Source organism: Myotis lucifugus, unplaced genomic scaffold (assembly GCF_000147115.1).
Source record: "Myotis lucifugus unplaced genomic scaffold, Myoluc2.0 scaffold_300, whole genome shotgun sequence".
Taxonomy (NCBI): domain Eukaryota; kingdom Metazoa; phylum Chordata; class Mammalia; order Chiroptera; family Vespertilionidae; genus Myotis; species Myotis lucifugus.
Window position 1 is genome coordinate 1,119,643 of NW_005871348.1, and position 17,281 is coordinate 1,136,923.

Consider the following 17,281-nt stretch of genomic DNA (forward strand, 5'->3'; position numbering starts at 1 on the left):
GCGGGAAAATGGTACTCCCCGGAAGTGACGTCAAGGCCTCCTAGACCGGCTTCCGGTCCTGCCGGAAGTGGCGGACGGAGGCCGGTGGATCCCGCGACTGTGGAAGGCGAGGTGACCCCGGTGCGGGAGTGGGACCCGGTGGCGGGGTCCTGGTGGCCGCTGGGAGGGTGGGGGCGCCGCCTGGGCGGGGGAGGACGAGGAGCGCCGGGAGGGTCTGCGGGGTGCGGGCGGCGCGGCCCGAGACTGAGCCCGGCGCCTGTCCCGTTCGGCCCCGCAGGTGCCGCCGCCACCATGGGCCGCGAGTTTGGGAAGCTGACCCGGGTGCGGCACGTGATCACCTACAGCTTGTCGCCCTTCGAGCAGCGCGCCTTCCCGCACTACTTCAGCAAGGGCATCCCCAACGTGCTGCGCCGCATCCAGGCCTCCATCCTGCGCGTCGCGCCGCGTGAGTGCCCCGGCCCGGGCGGGGGGCGAGGGCGGACTCCGTGCCAGGCGCCCTGCAACTCGCCATGCACACCCGTTCTTCTCATTGAAAATACCGCAAGGCCCCTCAACTGTCTCCTCGTCTCCTTTTACGGACGAGGAACCTAAGTCACAGAGAACTTGAATGGGCGGCCCAAGGTCACTTGTGTGACTCCGTCTTCCTCTGAGGTCACTTCGCCCGCTACTTGCTTGGCGGCAACTGCTTTGTGTTACAGTGAAGCAGATAGGATAGTTGCACAACATTGCGAGTTTGGTTAAATGGTGAAGTTTATGCTGTTAATTTTATTTCCATTATTTCATTAAAAGTTTTAAATGTGCTGCAGGGAAGAGATGGGGAAGGTTTGGTGACAGTTTCTCAGGTAGACCCTTTTGGTCACTTATCAAATGGGTATGTAATGTCACCCTTCTTTTGTTTAAATCCTCACCTGATGATGTGTTCATTGATTTTTAGGGAGGGAGAGAAAGAAATATCGATGTGGGAAACATCGATCGGTTGCCTCCTATAGGTGACCCGACCGGGACTCCCACCGCACCCTTTGGGGGTCCGGGGACCGCGCCCCCCCTCCCGAGCCACCGGCCAGGGCTGGCGTCACCCTGCTGGGCCGTCTGGTTTAAAAGAGTTTGTTGGAAACTAGAAACAGGAGGGTAGAATCTGTTGTGATGCAGAAAAGAGGATGGGGACTCCGTTGTCTCCTATGTGCTCACTGCTTTTTCTCTCACTTTTGATTTTTAAAGCATTTGTCGCATTTTATCTTGTCTACACATGGGGGACTGAGGAGTTTGAGAAATCCAGGAGGAAGAATCCAGCCACCTATGAAAATGACCAATGAGCAGCTCATCTGGAGGATGGTTCCCGGTCTCTGAAAGACCCTTCTCTGGGAGAGGAGTCTGCATTGTGTAGTGTCTTGAGGACACAATAAACTTCTTATGGGCTGCCATGTTGTGATTTTGCATTTTTGTGAGCAGAGTCCTTGGTGTGACTTGCTAATCTTCAAGTTAATGAACTCCCTTCCCCAGAAGAGCCCTGAACCGTGTTGGCTAGTCTGGGGATTTGGTGAAGGAGTAGGGCTCACCCCTTGTTCTACAGTATAATCTACAAGAAAGTAGCTGCAGCTACTCTTGCAGGCTGGCCAGCTGTGGGTGGCATGGACTGTGGGGAATGTTGGTTCCCCTCCCTCTGATCCTCTAACAATAATAAAACCTAACTATGTTGTAATTTCTATGTGTCAGGCACTCTTCTTAGTCCTTTACACAAATGAGCTTTTAAACCTCACAACTACCTTTGAAATATTATTACACTCATTTTGCAGATGAGGACACAGGCACAGGGAGGGTTAACAATTTGGCCAAAATTATATAGATAGTGAAATGGTGGAGTCTGGCACTATAGTTTATGTTCTTAAAGTTACACTGTACTGCCTTTTCTCCTAAGGCAGGCCTTCCTTAGTTAGCCTGAGGGGAAGTCAGCTATAAAAGGAGGGGTGAGGTGACCCCTTGACCTCTAGAGCTGGGGCAACACCCTGGCTATTTGTACCAGATTGCTAACTGGTTATTAACCATATATGCCCCATAAAGCCTAAAATATTTACTCTCTGGCCTTTTATGGAAAAAGTTTACTCCTGGAGCCTTTGAATATATATTTTGGTAGAAAAGTTTTATTTTTTTAACAAAATGTACTAAATATATTCATCACTGGGGCTACAACAAATATGACACCACAGCTAAAGATGGAGTCCTATACAGAAATAAGTCAAGGACAGAAAATCTGAGGAAAAAGGAAAAAGCACAGGTCCTGGCCAGGTAGCTCAATTGGTTAGAGCAGTGGTTCTCAACCTGTGGGTGGCGACCCCTTTGGGGGTCGAATGACCCTTTCACAGGGGTTGCCTAAGACCATTGGAAAACACGTATATAATTACATATTGTTTTTGTGATTAATCACTATGCTTTATGTTCAATTTGTAACAAAATACATCCTGCATATCAGATATTTACATTATGATTCATAACAGCAAAATTACAGTTATGAAGTAGCAACGAAAATAATTTTATGGTTGGGGGTCGCCACAACATGAGGAACTGTATTAAAGGGTCAAGGCATTAGGAAGGTTGAGAACCACTGGGTTAGAGCAAGCATTTCAAACTCAGGCTAACACGGGCCAAATAAGGTTTATGTGGGCTGCAAAAAAACAAGCTTCAATTTTCATAGAAATGTAGGTTTATTTTGATAGAGACATGCTGAATACAAAGGGCTGAAATAAATGAGTAATCATTAACAAAATAATAGCACATTTTAATAAAAATACATATTTTTTTTAAGGTATCTGTATTGATTTCAGAGAGGAAGGGAGAGGGAGATAGAAACATCAATGATGAGAGAATCATGGATCAGCTGCCTCCTGCACGCCCCACACTGGGGATCAAGCCCACAACCCAGGCACGTGCCCTTGACCGGAATCGAATCCAGGACCCTTCAGTCCACAGGCCGACACTATCCACTGAGCCAAACCGGCCAGGGCAAAATATTTTTTCTTGAACATTAACTTAGCAGACATTGAATAACTGCACAAATTAATAAGCATAACGCAAATAAACCTATTTTGTTCTCCGAAAGCAAAATATTTCCTGTTGTGGACACCAAACAAGTCAGTACAAGACTAATGATGTGGCAATCAGCTGCTAAAACATTCCCAGCTAGTATTAGTGAAGAAAAATGGTGTGCCTGTGCATAAGGTGCATAAGGGAAATGAATGCAAAATGATTATACTAATCAGTCATTAGCAAACGTAGCTCATTAATAATTATGTATAACAGGATGTTGTAAAAATTAAGCTATGAGGTTTTTATTAAAATGTTTCTTGCATACCATTATATTGGCTGGGCCGCAAAAATATTCATTGTGGGCCACATGCAGCCTGCAGGCTGTGAGTTTGACATGCTTGGCTTAGCAGGGGTGGGCAAACTTTTTGACTCCAGGGCCACAATGGGTTCTTAAACTGGACCGGAGGGCCGGAACAAAAGCATGGATGGAGTGTTTGTGTGAACTAATATAAATTCAAAGTAAACATCATTACATAAAAGGGTACGGTCTTTTTTTTTTTTAGTTTTATTCATTTCAAACGGGCCGGATCCGGCCCGCAGGCCGTAGTTTGCCCACGGCTGGCTTAGAGCATCCTCCCGATATGCCAGGGTTGTGGGTTCTATCCTCGGTCAGGGCACATACAAGAATCAACCAATGAATGCATGAATAAGTGGAATAATATGAATGTTTCTCCCTCTCTAAAATCAATAAAATATTTACAATAATGTTTATTTTAGAAAGCACAAGGAGAGAGACTGGACAGCAAGCTCAGGGCTCTTGACTGGAGTCCTGCTTTGCATAGGTTTCTTGCAGGTACTTACAGGCTGTGAGGTTCTTGGCCATATGTGTGTTCAACAGGCTGTCCATGTTGGGTTCTCCTGGCAGGCCCTGGACGGGGAGCAGGATGGTCCTGATGTCGTACAGGGCAGACCACAGATCCTTCGGGATGTGCAGGCAGATGTTACCTGGGGTGTCCGCATCAGCGTGGTAGCAGGGGTAGGAACTTTGCCACAGGTGTGTTGGAAGGGTGGCCACTGGGGAGCTCTAGGGAGAGCTGGGACCTCATGTCTTCATAGAGAGTGCCAGCTGCTCCATGAATAGTCCTCACCCATTTGAAAAGGTGGTCTGATTCAGGAAAGGCAGAAATTCCTTTGTTGCCAGATATCATGGGGTCATCAGCTCCTGTAACCTCCACACCATGCACCTCTTGCCCACGGGGCCCTCCACTGGGCTCACTCCTTCACCGGCAGCAGCGAAGCTGGCGGCAGCTGGGTTGCGGTTCTGGGAAGCTCTGGGAGGGACACAGGAACTCGGAGAACACAACTGTAACTCAAAAAGGTACCTTTTTCCTTCCGACAGCAGTTAGTGTGGTAAGGGTTGGCAGTTTTATGCTTATGCTTCCCTGCTCCGCTTCTAGAAATTTCCCAAGTACACTTGTTGCTGGTCCAGAACGGCAACTTTCACTGTAGTTCAGCTTCTGTCTCAGGCTGCATCTTTCCTTCTTATTCTCATGATTGTTCTTGCCTTTTAGGAACCAAAGTTAAAATACTTCCAAACCTAAAAATAAAAAATTGGTAAGGTAAGCTGCATTCATTGTGAGGCAGGATAAGGAGGAATGGCTGAGTGGCAGACTTGGGCCCATACCCTTTTACTGTTGCTTCCTTCCTGTGATATAGGCAAGAAACCTGCATTCCTGAGCTTTGAACTTGCTGCCCATAAAACAGATGTGTTAATAATTTTCCTGTTTGGCTCTTTGTCCAAATTTATTCTCAGGGCTTGCCTGAGATGCAACATATTCGGGTTGTGGGCTTTTTTGAGAATGATGAGAGCTGTGGACCTGAAGATATAAATGTACCCATCCATAACTTTGCATAGTTTCAACAGATGGACGCACCAGGGGAGGACCACTGCCATTCATGAATCTCTCTCCCTCTCTGGTTTTAGCCCCAAGCTTCCTAGGGGAGATGGCCACCCTTCCCCACCTTCTGGGCTTCATTTTTTAAAAATATGTTTTTATTTATTTAAGAGAGAGGAAAGGAGAGGGAGAAGAGAAACATCGATGAGAGAGAAACAATTGGCTGCCTCCTGCACGCCCCTACCAGGTATGGAGCCTGCAACCTGGGCATATGCCCCTACTGAGAATCAAACTGGCAACCTCTGGGTACATGGGACGATGCTCAACCAAGTGAGCCACACCAGTCAAGGCATTCTTGGCTTCATTTTACCCTAAGACTTTCTTTGACTCCTTTGGAGGTACCAGCTCAAGATCAAGCTTGCCCTTTCCCAGCACTGAGCCTGTTGGTCTGAATCCTTTTTATCTCAGGAGTACCCGAAGAAGCCCTTGCTGTAAGCCCTATACAGGCTGAGCTTCTGCTTTTAGATAAAACTGTGAAAGGCTGCTTTTAAGCCCGTCTCTTATCAAAGAGCTGCCTCTCTAAACTTGGAGGCACAAAGCTCTGTAGCAGGGCGCTGAGGTGGTGGGGGCTGAATGTGGTGAGTTGTCATAGCTCAGTGCTCCTGTACATGATTTGGGATCTGGGATCATTTTAAGGACTATTTGTAGAAATCCATAAAGAAAAGGAAAACTTGGGTAAAGTATCTTAAGGAAGAGGGACCACTACTGTGGGCCTCAGTATCTATAACCCACCCACCTGTCCCCTCCAGCCTTCGTGCAGCTCCTTCACCTGCCGCTGGGGGCACAGCCAGTTAGTTGTTCATTTTGCCCTTCTTTCCCCCAGCAGTGCTCCTACCCCCAACAAAGGCATTCATTTCTGGGCAGCAGAATGGGAACTCTTCAGTTGGCCAACAACAGTCCTGGAGATACAGGTTTGCCTAGTGCAGGCACAGAACTCTGCCAATTCCAGCCAGCAAAAAAGCGAATACATTTTGACCCTTTGTTGAAATTTCACCTAGAAAAGTTTTCCCGTTTCAGGAAAGTCATTTTTTATTAGGCCCCTCCTGCTCGGGGACAGCACAAAAGTTTCCAGTTACTGTTAAGCCCTAACGATCTCTCCTCCTGAAATGTTCAAACATCTGTTTGTGTCCTACACCCTCTTCCTCATTTCATCCCAGGCACCTACCTCCAAAGCAGGAAATCCCTGGGAGCTGTGTTCAGAGTTATCCATGCTGTAAACGATCAATGCTTCAGTCTCAATTTCTTCTTGTAAATTAATCACGTGAACCCCCAAATGTCAGTGCCTGAGGCCTCAGGGATCTCCTCCCATCTCATGGACAGAACAAGAGACTAAAGCCCAAAGAGGGGCTGGGCTGGCCTGTGGTCAGTTACCCTCCCGAGACCCACTCCTGCCTCCCAGCCAAGCACGCTTCTTACAGCTGAAATTGTTAGAGGCGCTTAGGCCTTTCCCTGGAGGGAGGAACACGTAGTTATGTACTTTATTCAGCGAAATACTTGATTGCAGGGGGCCTGTGACATTTAAAACTTTTTATTAAAATTTTTTAATTTGATTTTGCTTGGAGTACAGGAAGGCAGAAATGGAGGATTAGGAGAAAGTACCCATCTTTGGAATGAGCAGGTTCCAAATCCCATGTGGCACATCACTCCAGGCTGATAAAGGGGAGGCTGGCACTGAGTCCACAGACCCAACTGGCTCTAGGACATCACGTTGCTCAGTCTTTTGCTTATCTAATCAGATTTGTTCTTACCCAATGTTCACTAGGTCACCACGTAGCCTCTTCCCCACCCTACAAGGTTCCTAGTTAAGCCCCTATCTGAGGTCACCCAGAGTAAAGGGAAGGAGCAGCTAACTGGTCACAAACTCGCAGAACTGGTTAGCTGAGTTTAGCAGAGATCTGCTTCTCAGTGTTTCAGAAAGTACAGGCAGTGGTGTCTCCTTCCAGGCCTGGAACCAGGACAGACAGCTGTGGTCACAGCCTGCCCCACCCAGCTTTGAGGTCCACCATACCACCCTCCTCTCCCTTGGCAAGAGGATTGGCGACCTTCTGTTTCACCTTCAGCTGTGCCGCATCTCCTCCTCTTTTCCTCGGAGAACAGGCAGGTTCTTACCAAATATCCAACCTCGGAAGATGAGAAGGGCCTTGGAAACAGATATCAGCAAACTTTTCCCAGAGACACCAGGCAGAGAAGAAATCTTATTGCATTTGTCTTGTTGGCTAACCTTTCTAGGTCACATGTAAATCTAAAGTCCTATCAATCTCTTTACTCAGAATTCACACCTTTGCCCCCAAATGTATTAAAATGCCCATGTCATTTAATGAGTACCCATAGCTACTCATGGTTGCCCCAAGAAGCCAGCAGCAGTTCCTACTTTGGGCTTTGGAGACAGCTCAGCTTAGACCTGCTTCCCTGAGGCTGCAAGAAGGACATGCTCTTTAGGAGGCCCCATGGCCTCATGGGAGGGAAGTCCATAACTCAAGGCTTTGCAGTGTGATTTATCACCACCACACAAGTTTAGAAGCCCTCGCTCCCAACTCATTCACAGAACAAAACAAGACATCAACCTATACTCATTCATTCGAGTCACCTGTGGTTCACATAAGTCCCACATCAGTCCTGATGGCCTTACCCCCAGGAGAGGGCAGGTAGACAAGATTTTGAACTTTCCACAGCTGGGTCTCTTTCTTCCGGGAAGATGATCTGGAGCAGAGAATTAGGGTGACAGTCAATCTACATAAATGAGGGACTGGGGCATTGTAGACCCTGCTTGCCAAAGCATCCTCCCACAGTAGGGAGATGGGGGCATTATCCAATTGCCTATAACACAATAGCTCAGTGCCTCTTTCCTGGACAAGACTGAAAGGGGTCAGCGCTATTTCTGAAGACCTCATTATTAGAATTCTATTTTGATATAAATGATCTCAGTGAGCTATTTCGGAATCAAAATATGGCTAGGTGCCTGGCCTCCCTCAATGTCTTCACGTGGCTTTCACAGGGAAGGGTAGTGCTGACTTTTGCTAAAATGGGTGAAAGGGTCCAAGCAGCCAACATAATCACTCAAAGTCCAGATGAGAGATCAGTAAATACAACGTGCCTGAAAGGCAGGCCTTGAGCACATTCCTCGGGTAGACATTAACTTATTAAATCGATCCTGATTGCAAAAATAAACTTTGCCCCCATCTCACCTGGCATCCATAAACGAGGCACATTTCAGTCTATAAAGGTGGGAACTGTCCCTGGCTTTCAGGCTCCAACATTCCGTGTCAAGATGTGGCACCTTAAACTCGTTGCAGTGCTCGTGATCTGCCTGTTACTGTTGGGCCAGGTAAGGATACGAATGTGGGCGTGCGGACACGGTGGCACTGTAAGCAGAGCCCGAGATCCAGACTCCGTCCTGAGGAATGATTCTTCTGCTCTCAGTCTGCAGCATCCTGGAAATGACAATTCCTCCAAGATGTGCAGCAGGGTGTCAACCTTTCCACACCTGAGGTGAATTTGTCTTTGCCCCACAGATAGATGGCTCCCCAATATCGGAACTGAGTTCAGCAAAGAGAAGGCTGCGGAGAATGACCCCATTTTGGAGAGGGGTTTCTCTCAGGCCCATTGGAGCCTCCTGCCGGGATGATTCCGAGTGCATCACCAGGCTATGCAGGTACTCCACAAACTTGGGAGCAGGGCTGAGCCAGAGGCCTGGGAAGCTGGGCAGAGATCAGCACACTCACAGACCTAAGGATAAAGTTGGGATGGAGGACTTGAGGCTGGGAGCTTCTTGGCGAATCCCTCAGGAGTTAAGAGCCAAGGACAGTTACACAGGTGCCATGAAAGAGCGGTGCCTTTCCTCTCTGCAGTCCTCCCTGAGCTTGGATATCTCAAACCAGAAGAAGGAAACAGATTGGCTCTGGGCACTGCTATCTTTATTCTTTATCTTAAAAACCACCTTTTCTTTTCCCTTAGAAAGAGACGCTGTTCCCTAAGTGTGGCCCAGGAATGATGTACATACCAGGGAAAAAGAGGAAGTGCACTCACCTACAACAATGCTCCGTTCTATGGAATATTGATTGACTGCGCATTGGCTGGAGACACTTAAGGGAAGCAATCTTGTGTTTTTAATATTTAAAGACAGATTATGCTTTAAATTGGTCTCCGTTTCTTCTTAGAATGTTATTTAGATGAGCATAACTAAAATTGTCAATTTAGAGTTTATTTTTCTATGTATATTATTAAAGGTCTCAAATTTGAAAATTTGGCAGTCTGAAATTTAAGCCTCTGAGTGGAAGAAGGGTCACTTTGTATACTCTAGAAAAAATACCCCAGCATTGCCTAATAATCATGTGTTGTTACTGTTCACACTTGATCTTAGCCAAAAAGCTGAGAAGTGATGATGTGTTACTTCTCGACCCTGAAAGTTAACAGTAAGTAGCAACAAAAGTAGTGAGAGTTAACCTTTTTTCAAGAAATAAAGAACATGCCTTGGCCAGTGTGGCTCATTGGTTGAGTGTCAACCATGCACTGAAAGGTCACAATTCCAGGTTGCAGGTTCGATCCCCAGTTGGGGTGCATGCAAGGGACAGTGGAGTGATGTTGTTCTCTCACACTGATGTTTCTTTCTCTCCCTCTAAAACGAACAAAAACAAACAAAAAAACCCCGAAATGAACACAGTGGCAAGCTACAGGCATCAGATTAGTAATAGCTATGTGATCAGCAAGTTCCTAAGCTGTGGTCCAGGATCCTAGCCCTTCACTCCCTGTACAAGAACTCTTTAGTAAGGTGCCAAAAATGGGCAATGCTGGCACTGGCTACCTGATGATGTGCTCAAGTTTGTGACTGAACAGAAGGCAGAAGTGAAAGAAAATCTAGCTAAATCCTATATAATAAAAGGCTAATATGCAAATAGACCGAACGGTGGAACAACCAAACAACCGGTCACTATGACATGCGCTGACCACCAGGGGGTGTGCGTGGAACATGGCAGGCGTTGGCTGTGGCGGGATGGTGGAGCAGGTAAGCGAGGGTGCCAGACCAAGGCGGGGCACCAGTCACTGTCATCAGGGAGTGCCTCTGGTGGTTACTGAAAATTCTTTGCTCCCATGTCCCGCGATCCCACCCAGCGCTCTCACCTGCTGCCGGCACCAGCCCTGCTCGCACTGCAGCAGGCGCCAGAGCTGCTGCTCATACCTGGCACCAGTCCTGATTGCTTGGGGCCATCAGCGGGTGGAAGTGGCGGCTGTCGGCCCAATCGCCCCTGAGGGCTTTTCCACCTCCCCCTGCTCCTGAGGGGTGATCGGGGCAGCAGCCACCGCTCTCACCCACTGACAGGGCTGGCCCCCTCCCACCCACTGCTGGCACTGGCCCCAATCACTCCATGCTGTCAGCGGGTGCAAGCCAGGCCAGTGCCATCAGCAAGTGGGAGCTGCGGCAGTGGAAGCAGGACTGCCAGCAGATAGGGGACTAGGGGCCTGGCAAGGGTGTGGAGGATGGGCCAAGACCAGCCCCTGCGCCCACTGCAGCCTCGCGGCCCACAGTTCCTTTCAAGGTGCACAAATTCGTGCACTGGGCCGCTAGTAAAACAATAAAAGCCCAAGGCACACAGAAACAGCAAAAAGTGTTTGTCTGAGATTTCTGTTAGTGCAGGGTGAATTCTGATCTATGCAAAGGGACCCATGGCTAGCAAAAGTGCAGAATTTCTGTAATGAGAAAATGAGACGTGGACTAATAGACCAGACTTTTAAAGAAAAGTAGCACTGGACCCTAAAACACAAAACAGAAATTACATATAAAGGGTAAACTGAGAATTGACAGTTTATAAACTTTAATACAGAAAATCTATTTGATATTTATTAAACTTAGTTTCTCCAGCTATGGTTTGGCATTATACAAAGCATCTTAATGACACAGTAGAGTTAAAAAGATCTTTACAAATTGAAATGTGATACCCTTGTCTCCAAATATTTTAATTGCCATAAATTTGTTTAAAAATACACATTAAACGCATGTTTGACACTCTAAACTTTCTATAATCTCAATACCACAAAATACATATAATATACTATACAGATGTGGAAAAATCTAGTTAGTATATAATACTTTGCTCACCATTAACAGCTTTATTATGTGAAATGCACATACTGACTTAGAAATCCTAGCTTTTGAACCCCAAAGTACCTCTGAAATTTTGACATATTGCAACAAATAAAAATCACAGTATATAATTGAAATTTTGGTTGAAAATGTCAGATGCCTAAATATTTTGGATAAAAGAAATGTAAAACAAAGATCTGGTTCATGTACAAAACAACGGCATCCAACAGACACTAACAGTACCTTTCTGTAGAATCAACAAGCCTGATTTATCAGCGGCATCACCTCCCCTCCAAAACCCTCCCTGGATATCAAACCATTATTAGCCAAATAATTTTAATTTCAAATAAGATAAAAGGACTTTCAATAAATATATAACCATTTCCATCCTCCATATACAAAATTTCTTAAAACCATTCAAAACGGAGGCTAGAGGCTAGAAAGAATTTTTCCTAACTGTGCTTACCAACCCCACATCTGGTCCTCAACAGTGGTGCCTTTTCAGGCACTGCCATTTGGGCCAGCTCTGTTGGTGAGCCCCACCCTAACCCAACCCCAGTACTGTTGAATGCTCATGTCAATGATTTGCCAGGTGTGTGCATAAAACTGTAAAACAGGGACACTTCTTGAACAGCTATAACAAACTCAACAGTATGGATAATTATGGCATTGACTTGAAAGGCAGCATTTCCAAAGAAATATTTTCCTAGAGAGAAATACAAGCAGGTAGAAAATTCCAATGGTTAAAAGCTGAAAAGAAACTCCACGTGGAAGCAGATAGAGGTCAAAACTGAATTATTTCTAGAATTTCTGGGAGTTCCAGCCCCCACTCCCTCCTCACTTTGCTCATTTAGAGAGCTCTTTTGTTTCTTTTTAAGAATGGCAATGGCAATTTACGCTTAGCTGAGCAATGGTGGCAAGGAGAGGTCAGTGGCAACATTCCCGAAAGTCAACTTCCATTACAGGATGATGATTTAGGCTGCTATTTTAAGATGCTAAAGATCTACAAGACTTGGTTCAGATTTGATTCTGATGCCTTATTCTGTGACCAAATTCTATCAAAAAGAAGAGACTTAAATATTCTTTCCTTTCCCTTTTCTGGAGACAGTAAGTTCTTTTTAATTAACCATAGGGTTCAACTGAATAGAATCAGCATCTGCTTTACCAACTATTAATAACTTGCTTCCTGTCATTTACCAGCTTGGTTCTAGGGTCCAGGGTGTCTAAAGTGAATTTCTCCTTCAGTGAGTATGTGAAAGATATACTCACAAACATGACCAATTTGGTCTCTCATCACTACATATTCCAAGTCTTCCATACTTCTCTTCTATTTATCTTATGGAATAGCAACCTTAAATGTGCAATATTATTATTGGAAAAAAATCAGCCTCTCCAACACATTGATATATGACCTGAAATGAAATCTGTGTTCCACATTAATTAGGGAACACGAGTTATAGGAGTCTATATGGATTTGAAATGCTTTCCCAATTTTCTTAGGTTTTGTTGTTTTAAAAAAACATAACCACAATCTGCCTAAAATCAGTCATTCCAAGTAGATGTTCCTGAGACCCAGAAGCAAACTACTATAATTCAAAATACATGAGGCCATTCTGTCCAATTAGCAACTGGAAAATTAAAATCCTTCCCACCCTGTAAGAGCCCTATTATACTACAAAGGGCTCTATATATTTTAAAAGTTAATTTACTACAAATCATAGTAATTAAGCTTTAAGATCTAAAAGGAATACACATTGCACCCTTGAACATTGTTCAAGGTGTCAACAAGAAAGTGTCTTAGATCAATTTAATAAATAATGTGGAAATAGTTGCACTAAGCTAAAATACTAAACACACAATTTTTGACAAACTAAGTTCATGTTTTCATACATACATACATACATATATATAAAGTGTGTATGTGTACATAGTTTTAAAATCCAAAGTTGCATACCCTCACACCTAAAAGAGTGCACAGCTACCTCTCCTCTGCACACAGGCATCTCGGACTGGAGAGACCACTGGCCGCTCTGAAACTCTATAGAGTCAAAACATTAATTTAGAACAGGTGCCTTTTGCAAGCACTTGCTTCACAATGCAAGCTCATTCAAAAAAAGGTAACTTTGCAAAGTTTCTGTCATAAAACACAAAATGATGCTATCTGAGCTGATTAAACCTTTCTTTACTCAAAAGAAACAACAATGAAAAACAACAACAGTGAATCTAATAAAGTCACAAGTGTATCAAAGTGCAGCCCAGATGCCTAAGGAGCCATCAGTGCGAAAGCTCCTCAGCGCACAGGCATGTATGGGCAAGTACACGTTACTCTACATTGCTTTTTACTTTGGAGAATTAAATTAGTGATGGTCAACCTTCTCCACTCTTCAGCAACTATAATTGTAAATTTATTGGAAGTATTCATTACTTTTAAAGTCAGTTCTTGGCTACTTGCCCAGAAAAAGGTGGCACTGAGGCAAGAAGCAGGCAGAATGCTCTCCAGCAAGACTGGGCCTAGGCTGGACTGTAGAAGTTTGAGAATCAGCTGGAGGGAAGTGCTCCCCATAGCCCAACCCAGACTGACCAAGACTATTATGTAACAACTTCATCCACTGCAATCTGCTGGTTGGTTGCCTATAGAGAGTCCAATGGTGTAGGCTGCTAACTCATACAAGTGTGGTCATAAAGAGCAGTCAACAGAGTAGTTTTTAAATAGTTGCTATTTCTAGAATTAACTATATATTAAGTACAAGTCTCAGACTACTAAGTAAGTTTTTAGTCACTTGTCAAATATAGTTTTAAATGGTTGGAGAACACTGAAGACACCTACTGAGGAAGGAGGAATGGTCACCTGTAAAGGAGTCCGAAGTATGTGCTGGAGCAGATGAAGACGCAGACAGAACTTCTGAGATGGACTCAGGAGAGGAGTGGTGTTTCCAGAGAACATTACCTTAAAGATTCAATTCTTTAGGATAGGATTTTGATCCACTGCCCATTATTACTGGTGGAAAAAACTCACCACAGTGAAAAGCTTGACAAACTCACTCTCCCAGAATTGACACAGTTTTTAGAGAAAGAGTATCTTAGAGAAGCACCATAAAACATGCAGGAAACTCTGCTTTAACCAAACGCTGGTGTGACCCTAGAAACGCTCCTGCTGCCTCTCAGGACACAGAAGAGATTAGAACATACTGGAACTCAGAGGTGCCCACAGGCTCCTGTTGCTGACTATCTAAAAGCTCAGAGGATACCTTTTCCATTTCTAGGACATCACTGCAAATAAAGGAATCAGGGTCAGAGAAGTCAGAAGGCCAGGCCTATGTCTACTGGATTAACAGTGGCAAGTTTCTCACTGAATAACTACCATGCTCACTGAGACGTTGTCCTCTTAAAGAAAACTGTTCCTAAAACATGAAGATATCAGAGGCAATTTCTCCAAGGGAAAAAGGTGGTCAACGCAATTTATAGATATCATTCTTCAAGGATATGCAGAAACAATTTGAGGTACAAAACAGTTAAGCAGCTCTAGAAATATGAAGCCACAGGACAATGAAAGTTCTCTAGCTTCAGAAATAAGTGTAAAAGAGACTCAAAAACAGAATTCACTGCACCACTGGGCTTGGAGATTTTCTATCCCTTCTTTCCCATTTCAAGCCTTAGCAATCATCTATAAATATCAGGATAATCCTTTTTTTCTGACTGGGTGGATTCATTTTTAGAATGGGGAGAAGGACAAACTATTTTTTGAAACAGCATTACCCAATAGGTTTGACTAAGTCATGTACAAAAGCATTAGCTTTTCTGAAATAATTAATCTTTATGTGACCCTAAAGATGTAAAAGAAGAGAGAATTTAACATTGTTACTGCAGGAGACCAACCATATGGGTGATCTGGTCCTAGTATAAAACTTCATCTGTAAACAGTCCAGAGTCTTCATTTAAAGGTAAGATTTAAGGCACACCAGACATGATAGGGGCACTAAAACAAGATAGAGGAAATATTTCTCACCTTTGACTCTTATATGCACCTTATAGGAAAAGGTACAACTCTTATAGAGCTGGCTTCTTAAGCAATACCCCTACTCCCCACCCCTTCCCAAGAGCTCACATTGAACCAAGTTAGGTACTTTTCTAGTGTGAATTTTCTGATCCTATCAGAAACATATATAATTGATGAGGGCCTTCATAATACAAAGGGACTAATTACAAAACAGGTTTAAAAGGAGAAATTCATCATCTCTACATCAGGCATTAGAACTCTAAGTTGTATAACAAAAGCACACACACCAAAGCTCTAGCCCATTCCTGTATCAGTCACTGCATGCTCCTATCAGAGCATCACAATCTAGTGTGGAAGAATATTTATATAAGAATTCTGAGAGAGATTTTACCCTTTAAATATCATTAATGAAAAAGATATAGGCAGCAACTTTCAGGAGTTGGATCACCCTTTGCTCAACAGTAACTTACACTATTTAAATTTTAATAATTAGCAAAAAAAACCCAAAAAAACAACCAAACCCACCATCACCACATGGTTTTAGTAAAATCCATAAAGTTCAAGATTGTCCTTTTATAAAACCCTTCATTTGATATGCTTCTCCTAGAAAGTCTGCCTGCCCTCTTCTGTAATGCATTAAATGCAAGTTGTAGTCACCTTGTGATTATTAGTGTTATCAACACACGTTCACAGTTCTTGAAATAATGCATACCAAATCAGACATATTTTACACCCACGTAGAATGCTATCTTCTCATATTTAAGTGATTTTCATATGTAGAATATCCTTAATACTAAGTATAAATTCTGCATTAATAAAATTGTAGTTAATATTTGAAATATTATCAGGTAGTAGGTATAGAAAGAACATGTCCATATTTTAGATGAACCAACTGTTACTCTTAGAAGAGCGACCACAAAAAGACATTAATTGGTAACAAAGCTCCCAAAGTATATAAATAAAAATGCCTACATTACATTTATGCTAAATATTTAACAGGATAAATTTATAGGCAGAAATAATGAAGTTTTAAACTAGCCCCAATGTGGGATCTTAAATTAAAAAAATTAAAATAAATAAAATTTCGATTACTTAAGAATTGCAATTGGAATTTCAATCTTATTAATAAAGATCACTGAAACCATCTTATCAATATGCTGCAGATTTAAAAGCATTTAAATAATTTTTCATATTGGGAATATTGACAGGGTCAACTGACATGATGGCTTTGGGCTATAAAAAACAATTAACACATGAACAAGGGAGGAGAACACCATTCCTCATTCTTAGTGTTGACTAGGTGGCATGTTATGGCAGTTTTCCTTCATGATGTAACACAGTGTTGTGGAGAGAATCAGAGGCAACAAGAATGTGTTCAGTTCAAGATATCAACTTGGCATCCTGGCGAAGCCAGTGCAGTCCCTGCCGGGTGTAACGAACTAGGTCTGTCATGATGCTTGCGTTAAAGATGAGAGGGCCCATTACTTTATCCAGTTCAGCAAAGAATTCTAGAAAATGAAAAACACTCATTAAATGATGTACATTGCTTTAAAATTTTTAGTCTAGACTGTAAAATAGTATTCATATGAAGTAAAAAAACACACCCTCTTATACTAAAATAACTCTCCGTGTCTTAGAACAAGCCATCCCATAGTCTCAAGTTATATTTCCCCCTAAGTCACAAAATATTTAAATGAACTGTATGATCAGGAATTAAGTGTTATACAAGTAAGCAGAATTTCACTGATGGAAATTATAAATTGTTAGTATGCAGTAAACATTATTAAAATAGAGACCTAGTACCACAATGTGCTATTATTACTCAAAAACAATCTCTGTGTACTGTTTTTGTATAAGAAGCATGTTTCCCCGTAAGAGCTCCTGTGAAGCTTATTTATTTTTATTTTTATTGTGTTAATTCTCACCCAAGGATATTTTTCCATTGATTTTTAGGGAGAGTGGAAGGGCGGGGGAGAGGCAGAGAGAGAGAGAGAGAGAGAGAGAGAGAGAGAGAGAGAGAGAAACACCAATGTCACATTGATTGGCTGCCTCCTAGACCAGGGCCAAGGATCAAGCCTGCAACCGAGGTACGTGCCCTTGACTGGAATCAAACCCGAATCCTTCGGTCCGAAGGCTGATGCTCTATCTACTGAGCCAAACTGGCTAGGGTGCCCCGTAAGGTTTAGACACTTTTGACAGCCTGTATCCAACCTTTCTGCTGTAATCATA

The 17,281-nt window shown here is 43.6% G+C and overlaps 3 protein-coding genes and 1 pseudogene across 7 annotated transcripts in view; 2 read left to right on the plus strand and 2 right to left on the minus strand.

Annotated features, from left to right (window-relative positions):
* The first annotated feature begins 9 nt into the window (after positions 1–9).
* LOC102434005 (cytochrome b-c1 complex subunit 8) lies at positions 10–1,421 on the plus strand. Of its 3 annotated transcripts, none has more exons than XM_006100165.3 (3): positions 10–120; positions 278–445; positions 1,219–1,421. In XM_006100165.3, exons 2-3 carry the CDS (start codon positions 292–294, stop codon positions 1,311–1,313), a joined length of 249 nt encoding a protein of 82 aa, XP_006100227.1. In that variant the 5' UTR covers positions 10–120; positions 278–291; the 3' UTR covers positions 1,314–1,421. The 3 variants fall into 3 exon arrangements, with proteins under 3 accessions (XP_006100227.1, XP_014321050.1, XP_023619563.1); XM_014465564.2 differs by having other exon boundaries at positions 22–111; XM_023763795.1 differs by having other exon boundaries at positions 60–106.
* A 2,262-nt stretch (positions 1,422–3,683) lies between these two features.
* On the minus strand, positions 3,684–14,031 carry LOC102438853 (annotated as a pseudogene).
* On the plus strand, positions 8,226–9,218 carry LEAP2 (liver enriched antimicrobial peptide 2). Its single transcript, XM_006100166.3, has 3 exons — positions 8,226–8,301; positions 8,489–8,628; positions 8,931–9,218. The coding sequence occupies exons 1-3, from the start codon at positions 8,245–8,247 to the stop codon at positions 8,965–8,967; spliced, it is 234 nt and encodes a 77-aa protein (XP_006100228.1). The 5' UTR covers positions 8,226–8,244; the 3' UTR covers positions 8,968–9,218.
* AFF4 (AF4/FMR2 family member 4) overlaps positions 10,759–17,281 on the minus strand; it is an 85,583-nt gene continuing 79,060 nt past the window's right edge. For 2 of the 3 annotated variants that reach the window (XM_006100167.3, XM_006100168.3), the window contains one exon: positions 10,759–16,560. In XM_006100167.3, the coding sequence (XP_006100229.1) occupies positions 16,433–16,560 (128 nt within the window). In that variant the 3' untranslated portion in view covers positions 10,759–16,432. The remainder of the gene's footprint in view (positions 16,561–17,281) is intronic. The other variant, XR_002832006.1, reaches the window with a different exon arrangement.

What these genes read in the sequence shown, in the direction of transcription:
- LEAP2 (XM_006100166.3), top strand. Translation starts at nt 8,245, where the DNA reads ATGTGGCACCTTAAACTCGTTGCAGTGCTCGTGATCTGCCTGTTACTG. An exon ending in GCCTGTTACTGTTGGGCCAG is followed by an intron (nt 8,302 to 8,488) that starts GTAAGGATACGA and finishes TTTGCCCCACAG; the next exon opens with ATAGATGGCTCCCCAATATC. An exon ending in TGCATCACCAGGCTATGCAG is followed by an intron (nt 8,629 to 8,930) that starts GTACTCCACAAA and finishes CTTTTCCCTTAG; the next exon opens with AAAGAGACGCTGTTCCCTAA.
- LOC102434005 (XM_006100165.3), top strand. Translation starts at nt 292, where the DNA reads ATGGGCCGCGAGTTTGGGAAGCTGACCCGGGTGCGGCACGTGATCACC. An exon ending in CATCCTGCGCGTCGCGCCGC is followed by an intron (nt 446 to 1,218) that starts GTGAGTGCCCCG and finishes TGATTTTTAAAG; the next exon opens with CATTTGTCGCATTTTATCTT.